Here is a 21,796-nt window from a genome sequence, read left to right as displayed (position 1 = left end):
TATATATATATATATATATATATATATATATATATATATATATATATATATATATATATATATATATATATATATATATATAACTGCCAATGGAACTGGGTCACTGGTGTTTATTGATGATGGAAGTAGCAGGATGAATTCTGAAGTGTATAGAGCTATACATTCTGCTCAGATTCAGTCAAATCCTGCAAAACTGATAGGACATCGCTTCACAGTACAGATGGATAATGACCCAGAACACACCATGAAAGCAACCCAAGGGCTTCTTAAGGCAAAGAAATTAAATGTTCTTAAATGTCTGATGATCTCAACCCAGTTGAGCATGCTTTTCACTTACTGAAGACAAAACTGAAGGCAGAAAGCCCCACAAGCAAGCAGCAACTGAAGGCAGCTACAGTAAAGGCCTGGCAAAGCCTAAGCATTTGGTGATGTCCATGGTTTCCAGACTTCAGGGAGTCTTTGACTGCAAAGGATTTGCATCCAAGTATTAAAAATAATCCTAATATTTATGATTGTGCTAGTGTGTCCAATTACTTTTGAGCCTGTGAAAATGGAGGGACTATGTAAAAAATGGCTGTAATTCCTAAATGGTTAATGCGTTTAACAATTTTTGTTAAACAACTTGAATTAAAGCTGAAAGTCTACAATTCAATCACATCTTGATTTCTTCAAGATCCATCGTGGTGGTGTACAGAGGCAAAATTACGAAAATTGTAAAAACGCAAGCAAGTTTACAATTGATGCCAGACAAGTTCTTGTAAAGTATTAAAATACCAAATTACTCCCAATGGCAACTGCTATATTAAACATTTTGGAAATATTTATTTTAACATGTGATTTCAGCAGGTGTTATTTTATTACTGTATGTAATTTCATGTAAGTTGCAATTCTTGGTACATGAAAATTATTATTTGTGGGGCAGTCGTGGCCTAATGGATAGAGAGTCGGACTTGCAACCCGAAGGTGAACCTGAAGGTTGTGGGTTCGAGTCTCGGGTCCGGCAGGGATTGTAGGTGGGGGGTGAATGACCAGCGCTCTCTCCCAGCCTCAATACCACGACTGAGGTGAGACCCTTGAGCAAGGCACTGAACCCCCAACTGCTCCCCGGGCGCCGCAGCAAAAAAGGCTGCCCACTGCTCCGGGTGTGTGTTCACGGTGTGTGTGTGTGTGTGTGTTCACTACTGTGTGTGTGCACTTGGATGGGTTAAATGCAGAGCACAAATTCCGAGTATGGGTCACCATACTTGGCCACAAGTCACTTCACTCACTTCACTTATTTAGCACCAGCATGTTAGGAGGAACCCTCACTACTTCGCCTTGACTAACAATTTTACATTCTTGGTTGAGGCTGAAACTGAAGTTTTTGTTGTGTGAAAAATTCTGCTTCACATGTATGTTGTTCAGCAAAAGCCCAGACCTAAATCCGATTTTTTATAAGCAATACTGGCAAGAAAAATGGCCAAAAATGGTGGAGACTCCCAAAAAACGTGCAGCTCTAATTGCAGATGAGGTGTTAAGGATGGTGAATTATGCAAGACACTGTAAAAATTAAAAATGGTGTACATATTGTTTTAAAGTATGGTGTGAAATCTAAAATGTGACAAAGTTTCATACCTACATAAGCTTATTTTGTTTATCCTACCTTCTGGTTAACAGCTAACTATTTGCCATGACTTTCAGGTGAAACAAGTTGAGCAGCCGTTGTTGTTTATCTTGGTTACTGCACACAAGCTGAAATCCTTGCTCAGCACTAAATATGAGCCATATTTCTTTGACACATTCTGAGACAAAACTCAGCAATTCAGCTAGCTATTGAACACTATTCTAACAATTACACTAATAATAGACCACTGTATGTATTGCTGGTGAGTACCTGTGTGTGTATCTACCCTACACTTGTGTGTTGTGTTGGGTGTGTGAGCCGAGTTGAGAAGACGGAGGTATTATCCTCTGCAGGAGTTTTCCAGGGTTAAAAGTGTGCAGGGATTCCCGTAGGGATTGCCATGCTGTGCGCTGAGGGTGGGGTGTGTGTGACACTTGAACAGAGGAATGAGTGGACTCAGGGCGGTGTGTATGGTCAGAGTTTCTCCTCCGGTTTTTCCAGTCCTTTCTGGATTGCCTGTGTGTTTGTGGCTGTGCTGTCTTGAAATGCACCACAGCATTCTGGGTTCTGTTGGCAGAAAAATTACACTCTGTCAACAAGTAATAGTTTGTTTCTAGAAGAGCTCATTTTGTTTTAAGGTGTATGTGTTTGTTAAAGCTAATAAGTCTCGAGTACTGTTTCTGTTTGGACCTGTTTACAGTAAATGAAAAATCATTAAAAAATAAATTGATTTTGGTTAATTAATTACTTATTAATTAGCCTATGCCAGGAACAGTGAATGTGAAGTGGTAATACACCCTGGATGGAACACTAGTCCATCACTGGGCACTGTACACGCACATATTCACACACTCTTTCAAACCTACAGTACGGACAATTTAGCATAGTCAGTTCACCTACAGGCATGTTTTTGAGAGTTGGAAGGAAGCCAGAGAATCTGGAGGAAACACATTTGGACAGGGAGAATGTCACACAGACAGTAACCTGAGCTCCTCAGTGGTGCAACAGTAAAGTGTTCGCCCTATCTTCTGGGGATTGCGAATTCAAATGCCAACAATGCCACAGAGCCACATCAGAGGCTGGGAGACTCTTGGTGGAAGAGATGGTGTTACTGTCTCTGCTGTCAATCAGAATGAAACTAACTAATTGTAGGTGTCTGTGAGCTCATGTTTGACCAAATTGGTCTCAACCTCAGACACCCACAACCAGGCAACTCAGCTGGGGCTGATCCCGACTTGTTTCCAAGTAGACACTCTCAGACCATGGTTTACCCTCCTGGTCTACAGACATCTAGAGGCCTTTTCAACTGCCTCTGTGATATCCTTAATGGCCTTCCTCTTTGTGGTGTCTCTCATGCCCAGCAGATTGTATGCCTTGCAGAAGGAGTGCACTGAAAATCCTCTACACCCTACTTCAGTAGGCATGCACTCAGCAATTTAGCCCTGTCTGTGGCACTCGAGAACTAATTTTGGATATTTTCCTCTTCTCTGCTGCCATGGGACACTCGGCTCTAGTATGACCACCTGTCTCAATGTTACTCACACCTGGATGATATTCAGCCAAAGGGTGGTCAAAGCAATGTCTTTTTGGGAAACGTGTCTGTCCACATTCAGTTGCCAGTAATGTGCTGTTCCCAGCATACCAGCTGCTGATGCTTGCGGGGGATTAGCTGTTCCCCCTGCTCTAAACGTGCAGGTCTGTCTCACTGGATGGAGGTGTTTGCTATGGCTGATGCTGTCAGCTACCACCTTCAGCACTTGGTTGTAATGCCATAAGTAGTATTCCTCTCCAGTATATCCACTTTGCTGGCACAGCCTGCATGCTGGTATTTCCACTTTGTCCCAGCAGAAGAGGTTGGATGGAGTTGAGAGGACATTGTACATTGACTGGACTAGGAACTAGGCCTGTCAGAGCTCAGAGCACATGATATTCTTATCCATCACATTCTCCCATCTTGTCCATGTGAAGAGCGGGAATTTGTTCACCAGGGGCCAGAGGTACATGGTAGTATGCCATGATGGTAAATCCAAGCTTCCCTGCCACCACCAGACATGGCTCCAACTCATGTTGGGTGGATGCAGTGTCCCTCAGGAAGCAATTGTAAGAATTGTCCTCAGGCTCTTAACTGGTTTCAGGGTCCCATCCACAAAGAAGTGGAATCTGTTAATGGAGTTCTCTCTCTTCGGTACCAGAGACTTAAACTTGGTAGATTGAAGCATATCCAGGCCCTGGTCATGAGCCTTTCTAGACCCTGGAGAATCAGTACGCACCTGGGTACTGATGTAGTTGTTACAGTCAAATCATACATGAAGTCTCTGATGGATGTTGTCAAATCCCAGACTTGGTGATGGGTCCTGTGCAGTGAACTTCAATTCACTCATAATGGAAGTCTAAGTTGCTGAGGTGTTGGTAAGAGTTTTTTAATCTGTTGTGTATTTTTGTAGAAAACTTACCACAAAAGTATCTGGAATTGCTTGAAATTTGGATAATGAAATTTGGGCATGAAATTTGGATAAAACGTATTTGGTAAGACATTGTGTCACGTTTGTCTAAATCTAATTTGTGTTATATATGCTAATGTTTTACACATTTATTGGTGTGAGTTTGACAAAGGCCCTTACACATCCAACATAAGTGAGTTTCATTTTGTAAAATATTAATTACATACTTATATATTACAGCTTGCATTGATTGAGATTTGGATTGAAAAATGTCAGCGTGTTTATGTGTATGTGTGTGTGCATGTGTGTGTGCGAGCTCATGAGATTCTCACCTTGGTCTCTCCATTTTCCCACCTAGCCAGTGAAGTAGACACTGATGCACAAGTATGTATTGCTCCTAAAAAACAACACACATACATACATTACATTACTTTTCCACATAGTATTTCTATACATACTTGTGTGTAGGTGTGTAGTTTTGTCAGATGAATTTGTGGGTAAGCTCCCTCACCACATTTTGCACCATCAACACTCTGTGTCTGCGCAGGTCTCGGACGGCGAGATGTACATCAGGCGGAATCCCCCTTGCACAGAGCTGCATCAACCAAAGTATTGCTACAAATGTTCCAGAGCGACCTATGCCTGCACTAAATGCACACACACACACACACACATTTTTTATTTTTATGACAGTTCCAGGAAAATGTCAACCTTAACACTGAAAAATCAGAGTAATATTAATTAGATTGTGACTGTATCTTTACATCCACCTGAACTGAGGTAGACTACTAGCTGATACTAGATATTTCATATGACACATTGTGCTTGTGTGTGTGTTTGTGTTTTGTATCTTTAGACCTGCAGTGAACAACTGTGGAGCCTAAGCGTGGAGTGTCATCCAGCTGCTTCCGTACATGCTCAGTGAAGTTGACAAGAGAGGTGTGGTCCTTTGGAACACCCTGATCAGGCCAGCCAGGGTAGTAATAATGCGTTATTTGTCTACCTGTATGGTTGTTATGCTGAAACACATGTGAGCACCATGATAATTAATGGAAACACAGGAAAATGCATTCTATATTTATGATTATCTTTGTTATTTATCGGTCACCTGTCGTAGGTGGATGGTGGTGATGTAGCAGTCTGGACCATGATGACGGGAAACGGTGGTGACTTGCAGAGCCCCATAACAGCCAGTGCCTTTCTCAGGAGGCCAGTACTGATTACATAGCACCTATACAGCCATGGATATATTCCAGATATAATAAAATACATATTAATACATCTTTTAGCTGATTTCTTAACCCTTGTGTTGTTTTCATTTTTTAGGGCAATTCCAGGAAAATGTCAACCTTAACACTGAAAATCACCTTTAAATGGCCAGTAAAGTCTGCATTCGTCCTTAGTTTGTTCTTAATTTCTCTTCATTTGTTTTGCGCAGCAATCAACCACACAATCAGTGTTTTTCTGCAGTTTGTGGAAGATTATTTAACACATATTACTATTGCAGGCAATAAGATTACAAAATCAATATGAGATAATATAGCACATCCATAATCCAGGAATGCAGGAATACAGTGGCTTTATAAATATCCCCTCCTCAAACTGATGGATTTCTGCAGAAAGCTTTGACTAAGGTACATTCAACATTCAACATGGCAAATATTGAGCTTGTTCAGTGTGTCAAGCACAGAATGTTTCGACATTCTTCCTCCGTCATTAGCAATAGCTTTATTTGTGATAAATGTATATTAGTTAGCACTCTGATGGAGAAGATTTCAGCATTGTAGGTGTGCATCCAGACGCTAGAATGCAAAAGCAAGAGTGAGAGTAGCATAGTTTAATTAGGGGAAAGTTTGTGTGCCTTAGGCAGAGATCTTCCAACTCTGGCATTAGAGCCCTCACAGCATGATGAATGTGTGATAACTCGGGGACGTTGTCATAAAGCCAAAGCTAACACTAAGGCTCACCCACAGGAGCACCACTTTTCTCCACTTCACATGTAAAACAGGTTTGCTGTCCTCAGTGAACCACCCACTGATAAGACTGTTGAAAGAGCTCTGACTATAGGAGACTCTATTTTATGGCACATGAAATGAGCTAGGACTTTAGGGGCACCAGCAGCATTAATTAGGTATATACCGGGAGCCAGTGTGCTAGACATAGCAGGTAATCTTAGGATCTTATTTATTTACGTAGGAGCAAATGATATACACCTTTGTCAGTCTGAGGTTACTAAGGCTAACATTGTAGAGGTGTGTAAATTAGCGAAGGTGATGTCCAATGCAGTAATATGCTCTGGCCCCATCCCAATGCAGTGTGGTGATATAGCCTACAGCAGATTATGGTCACTGAACTGCTGGATATGCTACGAAAACAATGTGGGCTTTATTGACAATCGGGGTAGTTTTGAGGTCAAGACTAGACAGTTGAAGACAGGAAAAAGACCAGGTGATTTTTTTTCTAATCTGTCCGGTTTGGGTGAGCCTGTGCCTATGATAGCTTCAGATTCCTGTTCTTGGCTGACAGGAGTGGAACCCAATGTGGTCTTCTGCTGTTGTAGGTTTGATGTTTTGTGCATACTGAGATGCTTTTCTGCTCACCACGGTTGTAAAGAAGGATTATTTGAGTTACTATATTGAGTCCCTCCTGGCAGCTCAAACCAATCTGGCCATTTTCCTCTGACCTCTTTTGTCAACAAGACCCACATAACAGTCACTCACTCAATTTTTTTTTCTTTTTTTGTACCATTCTGTGTAAACTTAAGAGACTATTGTGTGTGAAAATCCCAGATGATCAGCAGTTTCTGCAACACTCAAACCAGCCCTTCTGGTACCGACATCCATGCCATGGTTAAAATCACAGAGATCACATTATTTCTTCATTCTGATGTTTGATGTGAACATTACTTGAAGTTCTTGACCTGTACCTGCATGATTTTATGCATTGCACTGCTGCCACATGATTGGCTGATTAGATAACTGCATAAATGAGCGGGTGTACAGGTGCTCCTATTAAAGTGGATGGTGAATGTAAATAACAATAGACAATAGAACCACATCACATCAGCGATTAGAATCCTTTACTTCCCTCCAAAATCCTGAACTAATTTCACTGATTTCCTCTTCAAAATCATCAACTTGTATATTAGATCCTTTACCTACATGTTTCCTCAAACAGATACTCCCAGAAGCTATCGACCTCTATTAAAAATAATCAATTCTTCCCTTAGTACTGGCTATGCACCTAAATCTATTAAACTAGCAGTTATCAAACCCCTGATCAAAAAACCCAACCTTGACCCCTGTCAGCTGTCCAACTATAGGCCAATATCAAACCTCCCCTTTATCCTAGAAAAGGTTGTAGCACAGCAGTTAGGCTCAAACTTACATAGGTATAACATTCATGAAATCTATCTGTCAGGATTTAGACCTCATCACAGTACTGAGACAGTGCTGGTTAAAGTGGTAAATGACCTACGACTGACCTGCAATCAGAGTTGTATCTCGTTGCTAGTGTTGCTGGACGTTAGTGCAGCTCTTGCTACCACTGATCATAATATTGTAATAGATGTAAATGGTGACTTCTCTATGCATACTAAAGTAAAGTATGGTGTTTCACAAAGTTCTGTTTTATTCCCACTGCTCTTTTCTCTCTATACGATACCTCTGGGTACAATTATTTATAAACATGGTATTAGCTTCCACTGTTATGCTAATGACACACAATCTAGAGTCATGTGAGTAGACCCCATGGAAATTGGTGGCTTTTTTGACATATTTGGAAAAGCAAACATTTGATCATCTTTGAAACAGTGCCTAATAATAAAGTTGATATACTCTATCAAATGACATGTAAAATTGAGATTTTGTAGTAATTTTCACAATTCAATTTACCAAAAAAAAAAACAAAAAACAGATCAGTCACATGGAAAAAGTAAGTACACCCCTACATTTATTACACATTCAAATCCTTAAAATTAGACTCAGGTGTTCAAGATTGGGTGCCAGTGATTAGAACCGACTTAGGGAGTACAGGTGGAACCTGTCTTATTTAAACCTCTCACATCTAGTGATCTGGTGTTCCCTTTGCTATTGAGGTGTGTGGTGTCATCATGCCAAGATCTAAAGAGTTCTGTAAGGCCTTCAGAAAAAAGGTGGTGGATGCCTATGATTCTGGCAATGGATTTAAAAAGATCTCCAAATTATTTGAAATACATCATTCCACTGTAAGAAAAATCATCTACAAGTGGCGCAGATTTCTATTGACTGCCAATTTGTCCAGGACTGGCCCTCCCAGCACATTCAGCCCAAGAGCAGACCATCTGATGCAAAAAGAACCCCAAAATTTCATCACACAATTTCATCTGCTAATAAGTCTTGCTACTGTTGATGTCACAGTGCATGCTTCTACAATCAGAAAGAGATTGCACAAATTTGACCTGCATGGGAGGTGTGCCAGGAAAAAGCCTTTCCTGTCTAAAAAGAACATTAGAGCAAGACTACAGTTTGCCAGTGAGCATATAGACAAAGACCAGGCCTTTTGGAATGATCTGGACAGACGAATCAAAGACAGAGTTGTTTGGCCACAGTAACAGCAGACATGTTTGGCGCAGACCAAAGACAGGTTTTCAGGAGAAGCACCTCATACCAATTGTGAAGCACGGTGGTGGAAATGTTATGGCTTGGGGCTGCTTCGCTGCCTCAGGGACTGGACAGCTTGCATTCATTGATTCAGCTATGAATTCTGCATCATATCAAAGAGTGCTTGAAGATAATGTGAGGCCATCTGTCTGAAAGTTGAAGTTGAACCAAAAGTGGGCCTTTCAGAATGGCCTAGTCAAAGCCTGGATTTGAATCCCATTGAAATGTTGTGGGGCGATTTGAAACGGGCAGTACATGCAAGAAAACCTCAAACATCTTGCAACTGAAAGAATACTGCATGGAATAATGGTCAAAAATTCCAGTAAGCCGATGTCAGAGACTGGTAGACAATTATGAAAACGCCTACAAGAAGTTATTTCTGCCAAAGGAGGCAATAATAGCTTCTGAGGCCAAGGGTGTACTTACTTTTTCCACAGAAGAATATCACATCTACTGATATTTCTGTTGAATAAATGATTGACAAATTTTCCTTGTGGTTTTGTTCAAGTATATCAACTTTATTAATAGGCACTGTTTCAAAGCTGATCAAATGTTTGCTTGCCCAGATATGTCAAAAAAGCCAACAATTTCCATGGGATGTCCTTATTTTTTCACATGACTGTATATGTTTCAGCAAAGCCAAATGAGAGACACCAGCTTAATAAAGTTGAGGAATGTGTAAAGGACTTTAGACACTGGATGCTGAGTAACTTCCTCCTATTTAATTCTGACAAAACAGAAGTACTTCTACTAGGACCACAGGCAGTTCTCTGGATAACTCTGGATGGCCTTTCAGTTACACCATGTGCAGCTGAAAAAGACCTTGGTGTGATTATTGCCTAGTCTCTCATTTGAAGCTCATGTAGATAATATTACTAGGATAGCCTTTTTTCATCTCGTGTATGAACACATGCATGGATATAGTGAGTGAGGACACAGCTGTTACTATTTGTTTACAACGGGGACATAAGTGCTACTATCTGTGTTAATAACACAAATTCCCATACTGACTGGTCTGTTTTCACACCTTGCCCCGCTCTTTTAGTGCTGTCACCATGACGATAACCTGCACATTTTGCTCCCAGATCATCCGCCAGAAATCAGCCATGGTTGATGGCAAAGGAGCCTGAGTACAGATGAAGTCATGTTCTGTACAGCCACCCTACAGACACACATAAATGCACAGTTATTAAAAGATTAAGTGATTAAAAGAGATTCTGAAAAAAATTTTTACATCTTAGGTTTGTTTTTTAGCAAATCTAGATTCCTTTCTTAATTAATTTATTGACTAAATGCTGAATGATTCTGACTTCTGAATTATTCATTCTAGATTAACTGTCATTTGATGTAGTGACCTGGTCATACACTAATAACTCCTCAAAAGCATACAGCATATACCGCATCTATGTATATTCACTCACCAGTCACTTTAATAGGAACACCTATACATCTGCTCATTAATGTAGTTATCCAGTCAGCCAATCATGTGACAGCAGTGCAATGCATAAAATCGTGTAGACATGAAGCAAGAGCTTCAGTCTGCATAAAAATTATGATTTTAGTGACTTTGACCGTGGCATGGCTACTGGTGTCAAATAGACTACTTTCAATATTACAGAAACCGCTGATCTCTTGGGATTTTCACTCATAACGGTATCTAAAGTTTACATAGAATGGTGCGAAAAACAAAAAATATCCAGTGAGTGGCAGTTCTGCCAGTGAAAAAAGACCAGGCATTGTTTTTCCAATCTTCAACTTCCCTGTTTTGATGAACCTGTGTCCACTACAGCCTCAGATTCCTGTTCTTGGCTGGCAGGAGTGGAATGCGATGTGGTCTTCTGCTATTGTAGCCCATCCACATCAGGGTTTGACATGTCGTGCCTTCTGAGATGCTTTTCTGCTCACCATGGTCTAAAAAATTATTTAATTTACTGTAGCCTTCCTGTCAGCTTGAACCAGTCTGGTCATTCTCCTCTGATGTCTCTCATCAACATGGTGTTTCTGCCCACAGAATTGGCACTTGCTATATGGTTTTTGGTTTTTAAACACCAAAAAAATTCTAGAGAATGTTGTGTGTGAAAATCCCAGGAGAGCAGTTTCTGAAATATTCCAACAACCATGCCATGGTGAAGGTCACATATTTTTCCCCATTCTAATGTTTGATGTGAACATTAACTAAAGTTTGTATCTGCATTGTGCTGCTGCCACAGGATTGGCTAATTGAATACTTGCATGAATAAACTGGGGGCACATATATTCCTAATAAAGAGGATGGAGAGTGTATAACGAATATGCAAAATCTGTGTTTGAGTGTTTGGCTTTACTGTCATGGTGTGCAACCGTACTCCTAATGATCTGTGTTGTTTAGTTAACCGTATGGTAATATAATCTGATCCAGCCAACCAAGGTCTACAGGAACATCTGGTTGGCTTGAACCCCGCAGGGTAGTACAGCCCTAGTGGAAGAGTATACTGTGAAACGTACCAAATGCTCTTCTATTTATTCTAGTATGTCATGACATTTAAACACCTTATTAGATACTGGAGTTAAAAGGGCTAGGCAGCAGCTTACGGCTTATGATTATGTGCTTAAATTACAGAAATTCAGTTTTCCTCTTCCCTGAAGCATTGTATTCTTTCCTTATTTCTTCCTTCAGTCTTGGCTTTTTGGATTTGCTAGTGCCGTAATTCCATAGCTGATTAAGTTCATACTAATATTATGATAGGAAGAGTAGTTAGTCAGTTGTATAGTTTGTTCCTTGAGTTATAGTATGTCCTTAAGAATGTGGATAAAATGATTAATATTATCAAAAATAGGCAAAATATTTTGAATTGGTTTTGTGTATATCCTGTGCAATGAATTACATATATTTAAGTTGTATTGAGAGCTGAACTACATACTGAAAACTGAAAAGAAAGGTTTGGGAGGCCCTGCATTTGTTACTGATTACTACAGTTATCATTAGCTGATTACTGTTCAAGTGGCTTATTATTATTATTATTATTATTATTATTATTATTAACTCAGGGACTGATAGAATGGTACTTTCTAATAAGTGAATTGACTGAATGATCACCCCATTGCTTCACTCACAGGCACATAGCTGGCATTGATGTAGTCTGAGTGTGGCTGTGACTCTAATAAAGACAGCTTAACTCTGCAGTGGTCATCTGAAATATAAAAAAATCAATGTGTTAGGAAGCTCACAGTGTTAGCTGCAAGTCAGTATCAGGAGGTTGTAGATGTAGGTTAGTACCTTCATGTTCTGAAAGGAATTTTCCGATAATTCTTTTTGGAGTAATATTTTATTCTTGACCCCAAGTGCACCTTAAAACTATGCACGCGAGCTTTGGAATTGGAGAGGAATGCGACAGTGTTGTCTGTAATGACCTGCTCAGTCACATGATTTAGCGGCTCCGGAAGTAGTAGGAATGAAAGGTTTGAGGAAGAGAGCTGTCCAACTAGCTCCACAAGCCTTTGGGAAGTCCTTAGAGAAGCAGAGCAGAGCTACTATGTAGTTATATTTGTTAAAGGAGGTTTAGTTGAAGATGTGGTTTAAATGGTTTCTAATTATCGTCACCAATATTTACACGTTTTACAGTGTCTCTTCACAATAAACTTGGTTTGTAATAAATGGTTGATTATATAGTTTGATTACGTTATCTGTGTATGTTAATAAAAAATAATGTTCCTTGGGCCTCCTCCCTGAAACACATTAAATATATTTATACTGAAATGCTTAGCGAGTCTGGTGCTAATTTGTTGCTTGGTGCTGAATTTTTGTTATTTCCATGAAATGTTAGCAGTTGTATGATGCCCTGACATCACATGGGGACATTGCTAGTGCAGCTACAATGGTGTTTTATAGGGGGGACAAATTTCATTAATCTCAAGCATTAGTGAAAATGTTCAGGTTTCACTGTTATTGAAGATCACTGTGATCAGTTAAAATCACTTGTTAATTATAAAGATGAATATGCAAGTCATTCCGGGTGGATTTTTACTTTAAGGTCATTTGTTGGTAATTGTGACAACCATAGAGTATAAAATTCTATAAAGATTCAGATGGTGAGTAAGGTTTATAAGTACTCACAGGGTAAAATGAAAGGATATCTGTTTTTGTCTTTATTGGCATCCAGCTCTCCAGCCCTGCATGAGAACTCCTTTGCAGTGTCACTCAGCTCCTAAGAAACACATACAGTTATGTGAAAGGAAATTACAACACTATAGTAAGTACTGATCTGAAACAAAAACCGTTACTAATGGCAGGGGGCATGCATATATATCATTGACATTCACCTCAAATTCCCTTTGATATCCTGCATTGCCATTGGCCGCAAGAGACTGACAATGCGTATGGAACTTCTGCAGAATGTGTGCTTTTGGATATGTTCTTATCCTGCAAAATATGCAGAAACATGACACATCTAAACATCCATCCATCCAGAAATTGTCTCCATATATTTACTTATCTAAAACAGTACTGTCATTTCCCTTTGAAGCACCAGTTTGTACTTTTGTAGTTAGGCAGATATTATAGTTACAGATTTCTTATGATGCCCCCTGTGGACATCATAACAGGAAGAAAAGAAAGACAGAGGCCAATATAAAGTGAAATGAGAAGAATTCGTGGAAATAAGGAGGACATGGCTCATCAGGCTTCCCGCAAACATAGGCTAGGAACTCCATTTAGCATGTAGAGTACTATACTCACACTTTCTTACCTCATTTTTGACTAACTTTTTCTTGAGTCCAACCAGATTGCACACAAAGTGCTAAAGTGTCACTTCCTAGAAGCCCTGAGGAAGAAGCCAAAATGCTGCAATGTGGTCTTATGGTCTTGGTTCAGAGGCCAATCTCCCCCTGAAATCATGAGGCTCAGCCGCTACAGGCCAAATGCAGTGTGTTAGATATTACAAGCTGATTCAGAGTGTTTTTTGTAAGCAGTTTCCATGTAACTTGAGAACAGTTTCATTCATGGACCCTGAAAACACAGTTTTTTTCTGCACAACCAAAAAGATCAGGTAATTCCTCATTATCTTCCTCTTCAATGCTCAATTGCACAAATGTGCTTAAATACCCTGAATGGTGGTCTGTATACCCTCACTGTCCACTTTATTAGGAACACCTGTACACCTGCACATTCATGCAGTTATCTAATCAGACAATCATGTGGCAGCAGTGTAATGTATAAAATCATGCAGATACAGGTCAAGAACTTCAGTTACTGTTCACATCAAACATCAGAATGGGGAAAAATGTGATCTCTGTGACTTTAACCATGGAATGTTTGTTGGTGCCAGATGTATGGTGCCGAAACTAGACAGTTGAAGACTGGAATCTTCAACTCTCCGGTTTGGGTGAGCCTGTGCACATGATAGCTTCAGATTCCTGTTCTTGGCTGACAGGAGTGGAACCCAATGTGGTCTTCTGCTGTTGTAGCCCATCCACCTCAATGATTGAGGTTTTGTGCATACCGAGATGCTTATCTGCTCACCACGGTTGTAAAGAGTGATTATTTGAGTTACTATATCCTTCCTGGCAGCTCGAACCATTATGGGTATTTTCCTCTGACCTCTCTTATCAACATGGATTTTCCACCCACAGAACTGTCACTTACTCAATATATATATATTTTTTTGCACTATTCTGTGTAAACTTTAGAGACTATTGTGTGTGAAATTTCCTGGAAATCAGCAATTTCTAAAATACTCAAACCAGTCCATCTGGTACCAAGAACCATGTTATGATCAAAGAAATTTACCTGAAGATCTTTTGCATTGTGCTGCTGCCACTTGACTGGCTGATTAGATAACTGCATGAATGTGCAGGTGTACAGGTGTTCCTAATAACATGGATGGTGAGTGTATACATATATTATGTATACATTGACAATTGTCAATTTTCTATTATTACTTGCTGATGGAATGGCTGTCTGTTTCACATTCTGTATTCTAGCCAATACATTTTACCATACATAACAAAATACACTCACTGAGCACTTTATTAGGAACACTATGCTAACAGTGGGTAGAGCCTCCCTTTGCTCTCAAAACAGCCTCAATTATTCATGGCACGGATTCCACAAGATGTTGGAAATATTCCTTTGAGATTCTGGTCCATGTTCACATGATTGCATCACACAGTTCCTGCAGATTTTTCAGGTGCACTTTCATGCTGCGAATCTCCCTTTCTACCACACCGCAATGGTGTTCTATTGGATTCAGATCCGGTGACTGGGAAGACCACTGAAGAACACTGAACTCATTGTCATGGTCATGAAACCAGTTTGAGACGACTTTTGCTTTGTGACACGGTGCATTATCATGCTGGAAGTATCCCATTAGACAATGGGTAAATAGTGGCCATGAAGGGATGCACATGGTCAGCAACAGTACTCAAATAGGCTGTGGCACTGAAGTGATGATTGATTGGTATTAACGGGCCCAAAGTGTGCCAAGAAAACATTCCCCACACCATTACACCACCTCCACCAGCAGGACTGTTGACACAAGGCAGACTGGGCCCATGGATTCATACTATTGAATTAATTTACTATAATGAACTAATTTACTATAGCCTTTCTGTCAGCCTTTCTGCCATTCTCCGTTGACCTCTCTCATCAACAAGGCATTTCCATCCACAAAACAGCCTCTCACTGGATGTTTTTTCTTTATTGCATCATTCTGAGTAAACTCTAGAGACTGTTGTGCATGAAAATCCCAGGAGATCAGCAGTTATAGAAAAACTCAAACCAGCCCGTCTGGCAACAACAAGCATGCCAAAATCACTGAGATCACATTTTTTTCTCCATTGTGATGGTTGTTGTGAACCTTACCCAAAGCTGCTGGCCCGTATCTGCATGTTTTTATGCTTTGCACTGCTGCCACAGGATTGGCTGATTAGATAAGTGCATCAATGAGTAGGTGTACAGGTGTTCCTAATAAAGTGTTCAATGAATGTAAATTCTGAATACTCTTCTTCGTCAAAGTTGTTTTGTCCTATCTACATCATGCTTTAAATTGTTACAATGTTAATTAAAGCATTTAAGTGCTACTTGGTATACTTCAAATCAGCTATACATATTTGAAGTCAACTGTTACTTGTATGGAAAATTCTGGTATATGGCAGTATTGTGGAGTATTGTATCCACATAAATTTCTTTCTAAGAACCTATTTTCTTGTTGAATTTCTATAAATACAGACAGGTGACAAAAGCACAAAATTAAATAGGATGTCTTTGTATGATGTTACATTACAATTTCCTTTCATTGGAACTAAGGGACCCAAACGTATTCCAGCATAACAATGCCCCTGGGCACAAAGCAAGTTCCATGAAGACATGGTTTGCCATGCTTGACTGGCCTGAACAGAGCCCTGACCTCAACCACACCTTTGGGATGAATTGCAACGCTGACTGCACACCAAGCCTTCTGACCCTACATCAGTGCCTGACCTCACTAAATGCTCTTGTGGCTCAATGGGCAAATTCTCACAGCTAAATTCAAGCTCTATTGGAAAGCCTTCCCAGAATAGTGGAGGTTATTATAACATTAGGGGTGTGATGGTCAAGTGTCCACAAACTTTTGTATATTATATAGTGTATATTGTCACTGTTCTTTCATATAATAGCAAAATGTTTGGGCTAGTTTAAGGTCATTTTGTGCATTTTTGAGATTATTGCTGGGCTCGAAATTTTGTTGAGACCTGGCCACCCTGCAAACACCTTACTAAGCCATTGTATGATGTTTTTTGCTTTGATTTGTCACCTGTCAGTATTTGTACCTTTACAATTATTGGATCTTGTGGGTAAGAATCGAGGCAGGATACAATCAAAACACAGAGCTGAACAGACAGTGGCTCTACAGCAGTGCTTGAACCCTTAGGATCACTAGAACAGAACTACCACCTTACTATGTGAGATGAGATGGTCACAGCTGGATAGTTGGCTCTTTGCATGCTGCAGATTTCTGTGATACTAATAGTGGCCAATACTGCAATGTCGATTAACAAACAATAGATTGTGTAGCCTTCTACATGTACATCTACACACACACGCAAACACACACACACACTTTTTTCCATCTGTCTGAGGAACTTCCACTGACACAATGATTACCATAACTAATTAATGCAATGCTTACATCTAGTCCTAACCTCAGTAGCAGCAGAAAATATTTTGGTCTTTTAGTTTTTCAAATAAAAGCTGTAAAACTGTGAAGACTCACTATCCTGCCATTGTGAGGACATTTGTTACTTTTTGGTCCTCACAATGCACCCAATACATACATACTCACCGACATAACAACAACAACAGCAACAGCAAATAAATCTAAGAACTTATAACTCTCCATGTTGATGTGACATTTTGATATTCACTAAAACAGTAACCACTTATTAAAACAATTTACTCACCTCACTGGGAATGTTCTTGATGTCAAAGTTCTCGATGAACAGTCAGATATTTAAAAAAATATATTTTGTGTTTGCATATGGAGTGTGCGCAGGCAACTAGTTGGAGTATGTCTGAATGAGACTTCCACATACCGGTTTATCCTGTTTGAGAATCTCTCTCTCTCTCTCTCTCACCCACACACACACACACACACACACACACACACAAATCTCTCTCGCTCAGGCTCAGAAGATCATTTGTATATCTAAAATAGTTCAGAAGAAGGGAAATGCCTGGTGTACAATAGTATCCTTTTGTGTGTGATTAATGCATGTTAATGATCTTTTTTTTTTTTGCCAACTTTGGGCTCCAGCCGGCTCAACATTAGCTTCATGGGTGTAGAAAACTGGCAGGTTTCTAAAACTCTACAGCAACAACAGGATGGTGGATTCTTTAGAAATCTTCAACACAGGACTTGTCATGGTTTATATCACATTTGGTGAAAGTAAACCCAAAGGTGTGGTGCAGGCTGATTATTGAATTGGCCTTTTTTATGACTGGTGTAACACATCACACTTTGTATGTCTGCATATGCCATAACATCAAGAGTGTATATTAATGTAAATAAAATAATGATACAGTAATGGGATCATATAACTGTGTGTCGCATATATGAAAAGCGAGAAAAGAACTCGAACTTACCATGATACTTAGTAGCTGGACGCCACCCTCAGTGTGAATAGGATTAAACAGATGTTTTTCGAAAGTGTTTGGTTCGGTTTCTGATCCTAAGTATTATATTAGAGTTTTCTTCAACTGATTACACGTTTTCTGAAAGCATGGCTCATTTTCTCAAGACTCTAAACACAAATCCAGAAACTCATACACAAAATCCAAAGCTCCACAAATCCCTTGCAAAAGCAAAGGCTGCCTTCAAAACAATGTTATGTCTTCTCAAAATGAATAAAAAATGAAAATTTTAAATCTCACCCACACCCACCCACACACACCCACACACACTCAACATCAAATGAATAGACATGCCTGAGAACCAGTTGAACGTGGGTATGAAACACTATGATGAGGGGAAAACACGACTATGTTAATTTTATCAGGAGGCCTATACATTTCAGCACACAGTTAGATTTGTAATAAGCCTTATGCATATTCTGTAAAGAAAAAGAAAATCAGGCTGCATCTTCCCTTTCGTTTTTGTCTGGCCACTGGACCTCATCAACAAGTCCCTGGCCAAGCAGCAGAGAAAGTACCTCCTGGCATGATGACTCCAGGCCTGATATGCTTCAGCAGCTATCACCACATGCTTCCACCATTGCTTGTAGAAAGGGGTATGCAGCCATGTGGATTGCGTTCATATACCTACCATACCTCCTGGCATGATGACTCCAGCCCTGATATGCTTATGCTTCAGCAGCTATCACCACATGCTTCCACCACTGCTTGTAGAAGGGGTATGCAGTCATGTGGACTGCATTCATATACCTACCAATGCCAATCTGAAAAAACTCCTCAGTAGAGTTGAGAAATGGAGGATAAAGAACGGAAAAACACGGCAGGGGGAGGGGTTTGGGTGGGGGGTGTCGATGAAATAGCTGCAAAACAGGGCGGAAACTGGAATGAGGATATTGTGTAGTGTGTCCAGGAAAGTGAGGAGATGGGTAGTATTGTAGAGGTTGAAACCCACTTCATCTATGAATACATGGGGAACTGCAGCTGCATCTAGCTCAAGAATTCACTGAAACAGACAACACAGCATTATCAGAAATAAACCTAAAGCATTCGTGAAGTATTGTGTCAGCAATCAGCAATGTGTCTACAGTGCTGATTGGATGTGATCAGTTACAGTACTGGAATGCATAGAACTTGCTTGCACGTAGTCATGGTGCAATTCTTTGACTCTTTCTGAGTTCCTCTTGAATAGCTCCCTATAGACTTGCTTCATTCATAGGTGGATTCACTATAGGACATGGTCGAGTGTTGCCAAACTCACCTAGTCAATATTTTGGGATATACCTTAATCTTCTATGATGTAAGTTTGTATTTGCTTTAGTGTTATTGCATTTTTCACTCTGACCATACTGACTATTTTAGTCTCCTAGTGAGGTGTCAGATCTACAACATGGTGGTCTTTCAGTTCTGTAAAATGTACATGTATAATGCTATAAAATACTGTAATTATGTAAATTATTTTTGTTATAAAAATACCACATTGGATTTGAACTTATATTGATTAGTTTTGAAGACAGTTCGGCTCAATTTTATTTGTATAGCACTAACAATGGACATTGTCACAAAGCAGCTTTATAGAAATATATAAATTCCAGATATAAAATTTTAAATGTATAAATTTATCATGTATTAAATTTAGTATGTAAACATGTGAAAATTGAGCTGTAGATACACAGAGTTTTGTTGGAAGTTGAGTTTGAGTGAGTAAAGAATTCATGAATTTTGAAAGCAAAGGTTATTCAACTTTTTTATGACTATTGGTGTCAAAATAATGAAAAGTCATACACAGTTCTGACCACACAGACTGCTGTCGTACTATCAGTGTGAAGGGTTTTGAAAATGTGAACACAGTATTGATGTTCACATGACGATTCCCAATTACAAACATACATCGGAACATATTTTCTGTTTAAAGTACAGGCTTTCGAGTATCCACTTGCAATGATTTATAGTATTCAGCAGTATTCATTGAGTACTGGGTTGATATGCAGTACTACAATTGTAGTGCATAAAGTCTGGATGATTGAAACCACAGAGAAACTCAATTTTGACTGGACTTTCAGCGCTGCCTCCCTCATCATCAGAGCATGACTGACCACATGGTCAACCAAAGTGGCCCGAATCTCATTAGAAATTGCTTATAGGTTGTCATCTTGGTCCTCCTTTTGCCCATCCTCCTTCTTTTTCCGACTTGCTCTACCTCTCTCTGCAAAGTTGGCATCCATTACTCTCCAAAACATTGCTCACATTTTACCCTTTTATGGCTAAAGGAATTATTGCTAATTGAATGTTAACAGGTGTTTGGCTGTGTGAGGAGTCAATGGTGTAACTGGTGGTTTGAGTTTAGCGTTCTGATTGGCAGTGTTTTCCATGCGAACACAAGAGAATTGATCAAAGACGATTGTGCCAAATGTAGAGATTTGCATGTAGTGTTTTGCAAAAAGTGTGGTTTAGAATTGCAAAATGAGTGAGATGCAGGAAATGTGTTTGTATTTGTGCAGAATTGGTATAGGATAAGCTACATCAGTTTCAGGTTTTGGTCATTGTGTCTCAAGTTCCAATGTTAGTGTGTAAACAATTGAGAAAAATTGGAAATATTTTAACAGACTGCCCCTTTACTCCACAGTATTAAATGAAGTTCAGTATGACCATCACAGTGAGAACAGCAATAATTATTAGGTACAAGTCTACAGCATGCAGGTGAGATGAAAGAGTAAATCTTGGGTATAAACTGGTTTTTGGGATGTGGAAATCTTTAGGGTATCTATGTGGGTGAGCCACAAGTGCAGAACGTTTCATCATGGTGAATCAGGCAGGTCTAGAGAGCAAGAGAAGCCACAGCAGTTAAAGCGTTTCAGGACCTGGAACAGGTGTTGTGTCCTATTTTGCATCTCCTGCCGTCAAATGCCAAAGGGCACAACACCGGCATCACATCAGGTAGAACATGGAGTAGGCCTACATGTACAGCCTATCAGAGAGAGAGAGAACAGATTATTAGGTATGTGCTTAACATAAAAGCGAGCTGCAAAACCAGATCTAGCTATGACAGCATAAATAAACGGGATAGCCAGAAGGTAGCATAGGACAACATCAAAACATCCCAGTTTATGAACCCCCAGATCTGCACCTTTACCTAAGAGAAAAGCTATTTACCAAAATGCTTAACTAATCAAACAGGTTTCGAGCCTAGACTTAAAGACTGAGGCTGTGTCTAATTTTAAAGCTTCTAAATTATCTTCAACACTTCTTAAACAGCAAAAAGTCTGTTGTACAAAGTTTCATCCTATAAAAGTGAGGCATTAGTGCCACCCAGTGGCAAAGATCCTAATTTCGTTTCACTCCATATGTCATGTTAGGGAGAAGGGTCTGTCTGAATCCTGCAAACCACGAGTACAAACCACAAGTATTACGCCCATTACAAGGAACGCCTACTATCAAAAACACTACACAACATTCCCATGCCCACTACACAACATTCCCATGCTCACACCCCCCCCAACTCTAAACTTAACCCTAACCCTGTGTTTTACGCATTTGTTGTGGGTGTAACTTGTAATAGCGGACGTACTTGGGGCGTGGTTTGTAATCCTGCAGGATGTAGATGGATACACTTGATGTTATATGACATGATGATCCAGTGTGTGTGTATGCATGTGTGTGTGTGTGTGTGTGTGTGTGCGTTTTATGGCATGCACTAAGAATTTTTATTGTTTGGGTCAATACAACGATGGAAGTTTATCGCCATGTCTTTTTGCTCCTGTTTTCCAAGACTGAGACTAGTTCAAAGCAAAAACTGAGTTATAGCATAACTACTCTGTAGGATTTAACGTATGACAGACACCCTCTGACACACACACACACACACACAGACAAACACACATACACATACACTCTGCCACACAAACACACACACACACACAAAATCTGACACACACACACGCACACAAACAAACACACTGTGCTACACACA

The 21,796-nt window shown here is 39.8% G+C and overlaps 1 protein-coding gene across 1 annotated transcript; it reads right to left on the bottom strand.

The window, feature by feature from the left end:
* Window positions 1-74: 74 nt before the first annotated feature.
* LOC113533443 (receptor-type tyrosine-protein phosphatase beta) lies at window positions 75-17,235 on the bottom strand. Its single transcript, XM_053236389.1, has 11 exons — window positions 17,100-17,235; window positions 13,409-13,569; window positions 12,984-13,083; window positions 12,778-12,868; window positions 11,778-11,854; window positions 9,712-9,846; window positions 5,153-5,275; window positions 4,903-5,063; window positions 4,556-4,691; window positions 4,377-4,441; window positions 75-2,170 (listed from the first exon to the last, which is right to left on the bottom strand). The coding sequence occupies exons 2-11, from the start codon at window positions 13,411-13,413 to the stop codon at window positions 1,891-1,893; spliced, it is 1,173 nt and encodes a 390-aa protein (XP_053092364.1). The 5' UTR covers window positions 13,414-13,569; window positions 17,100-17,235; the 3' UTR covers window positions 75-1,890.
* Window positions 17,236-21,796: the final 4,561 nt, after the last annotated feature.

The sequence above is a fragment of the Pangasianodon hypophthalmus genome, chromosome 8 (assembly GCF_027358585.1).
Source record: "Pangasianodon hypophthalmus isolate fPanHyp1 chromosome 8, fPanHyp1.pri, whole genome shotgun sequence".
NCBI lineage: Eukaryota > Metazoa > Chordata > Actinopteri > Siluriformes > Pangasiidae > Pangasianodon > Pangasianodon hypophthalmus.
This window is presented reverse-complemented; position numbering and strand designations above follow the sequence as displayed.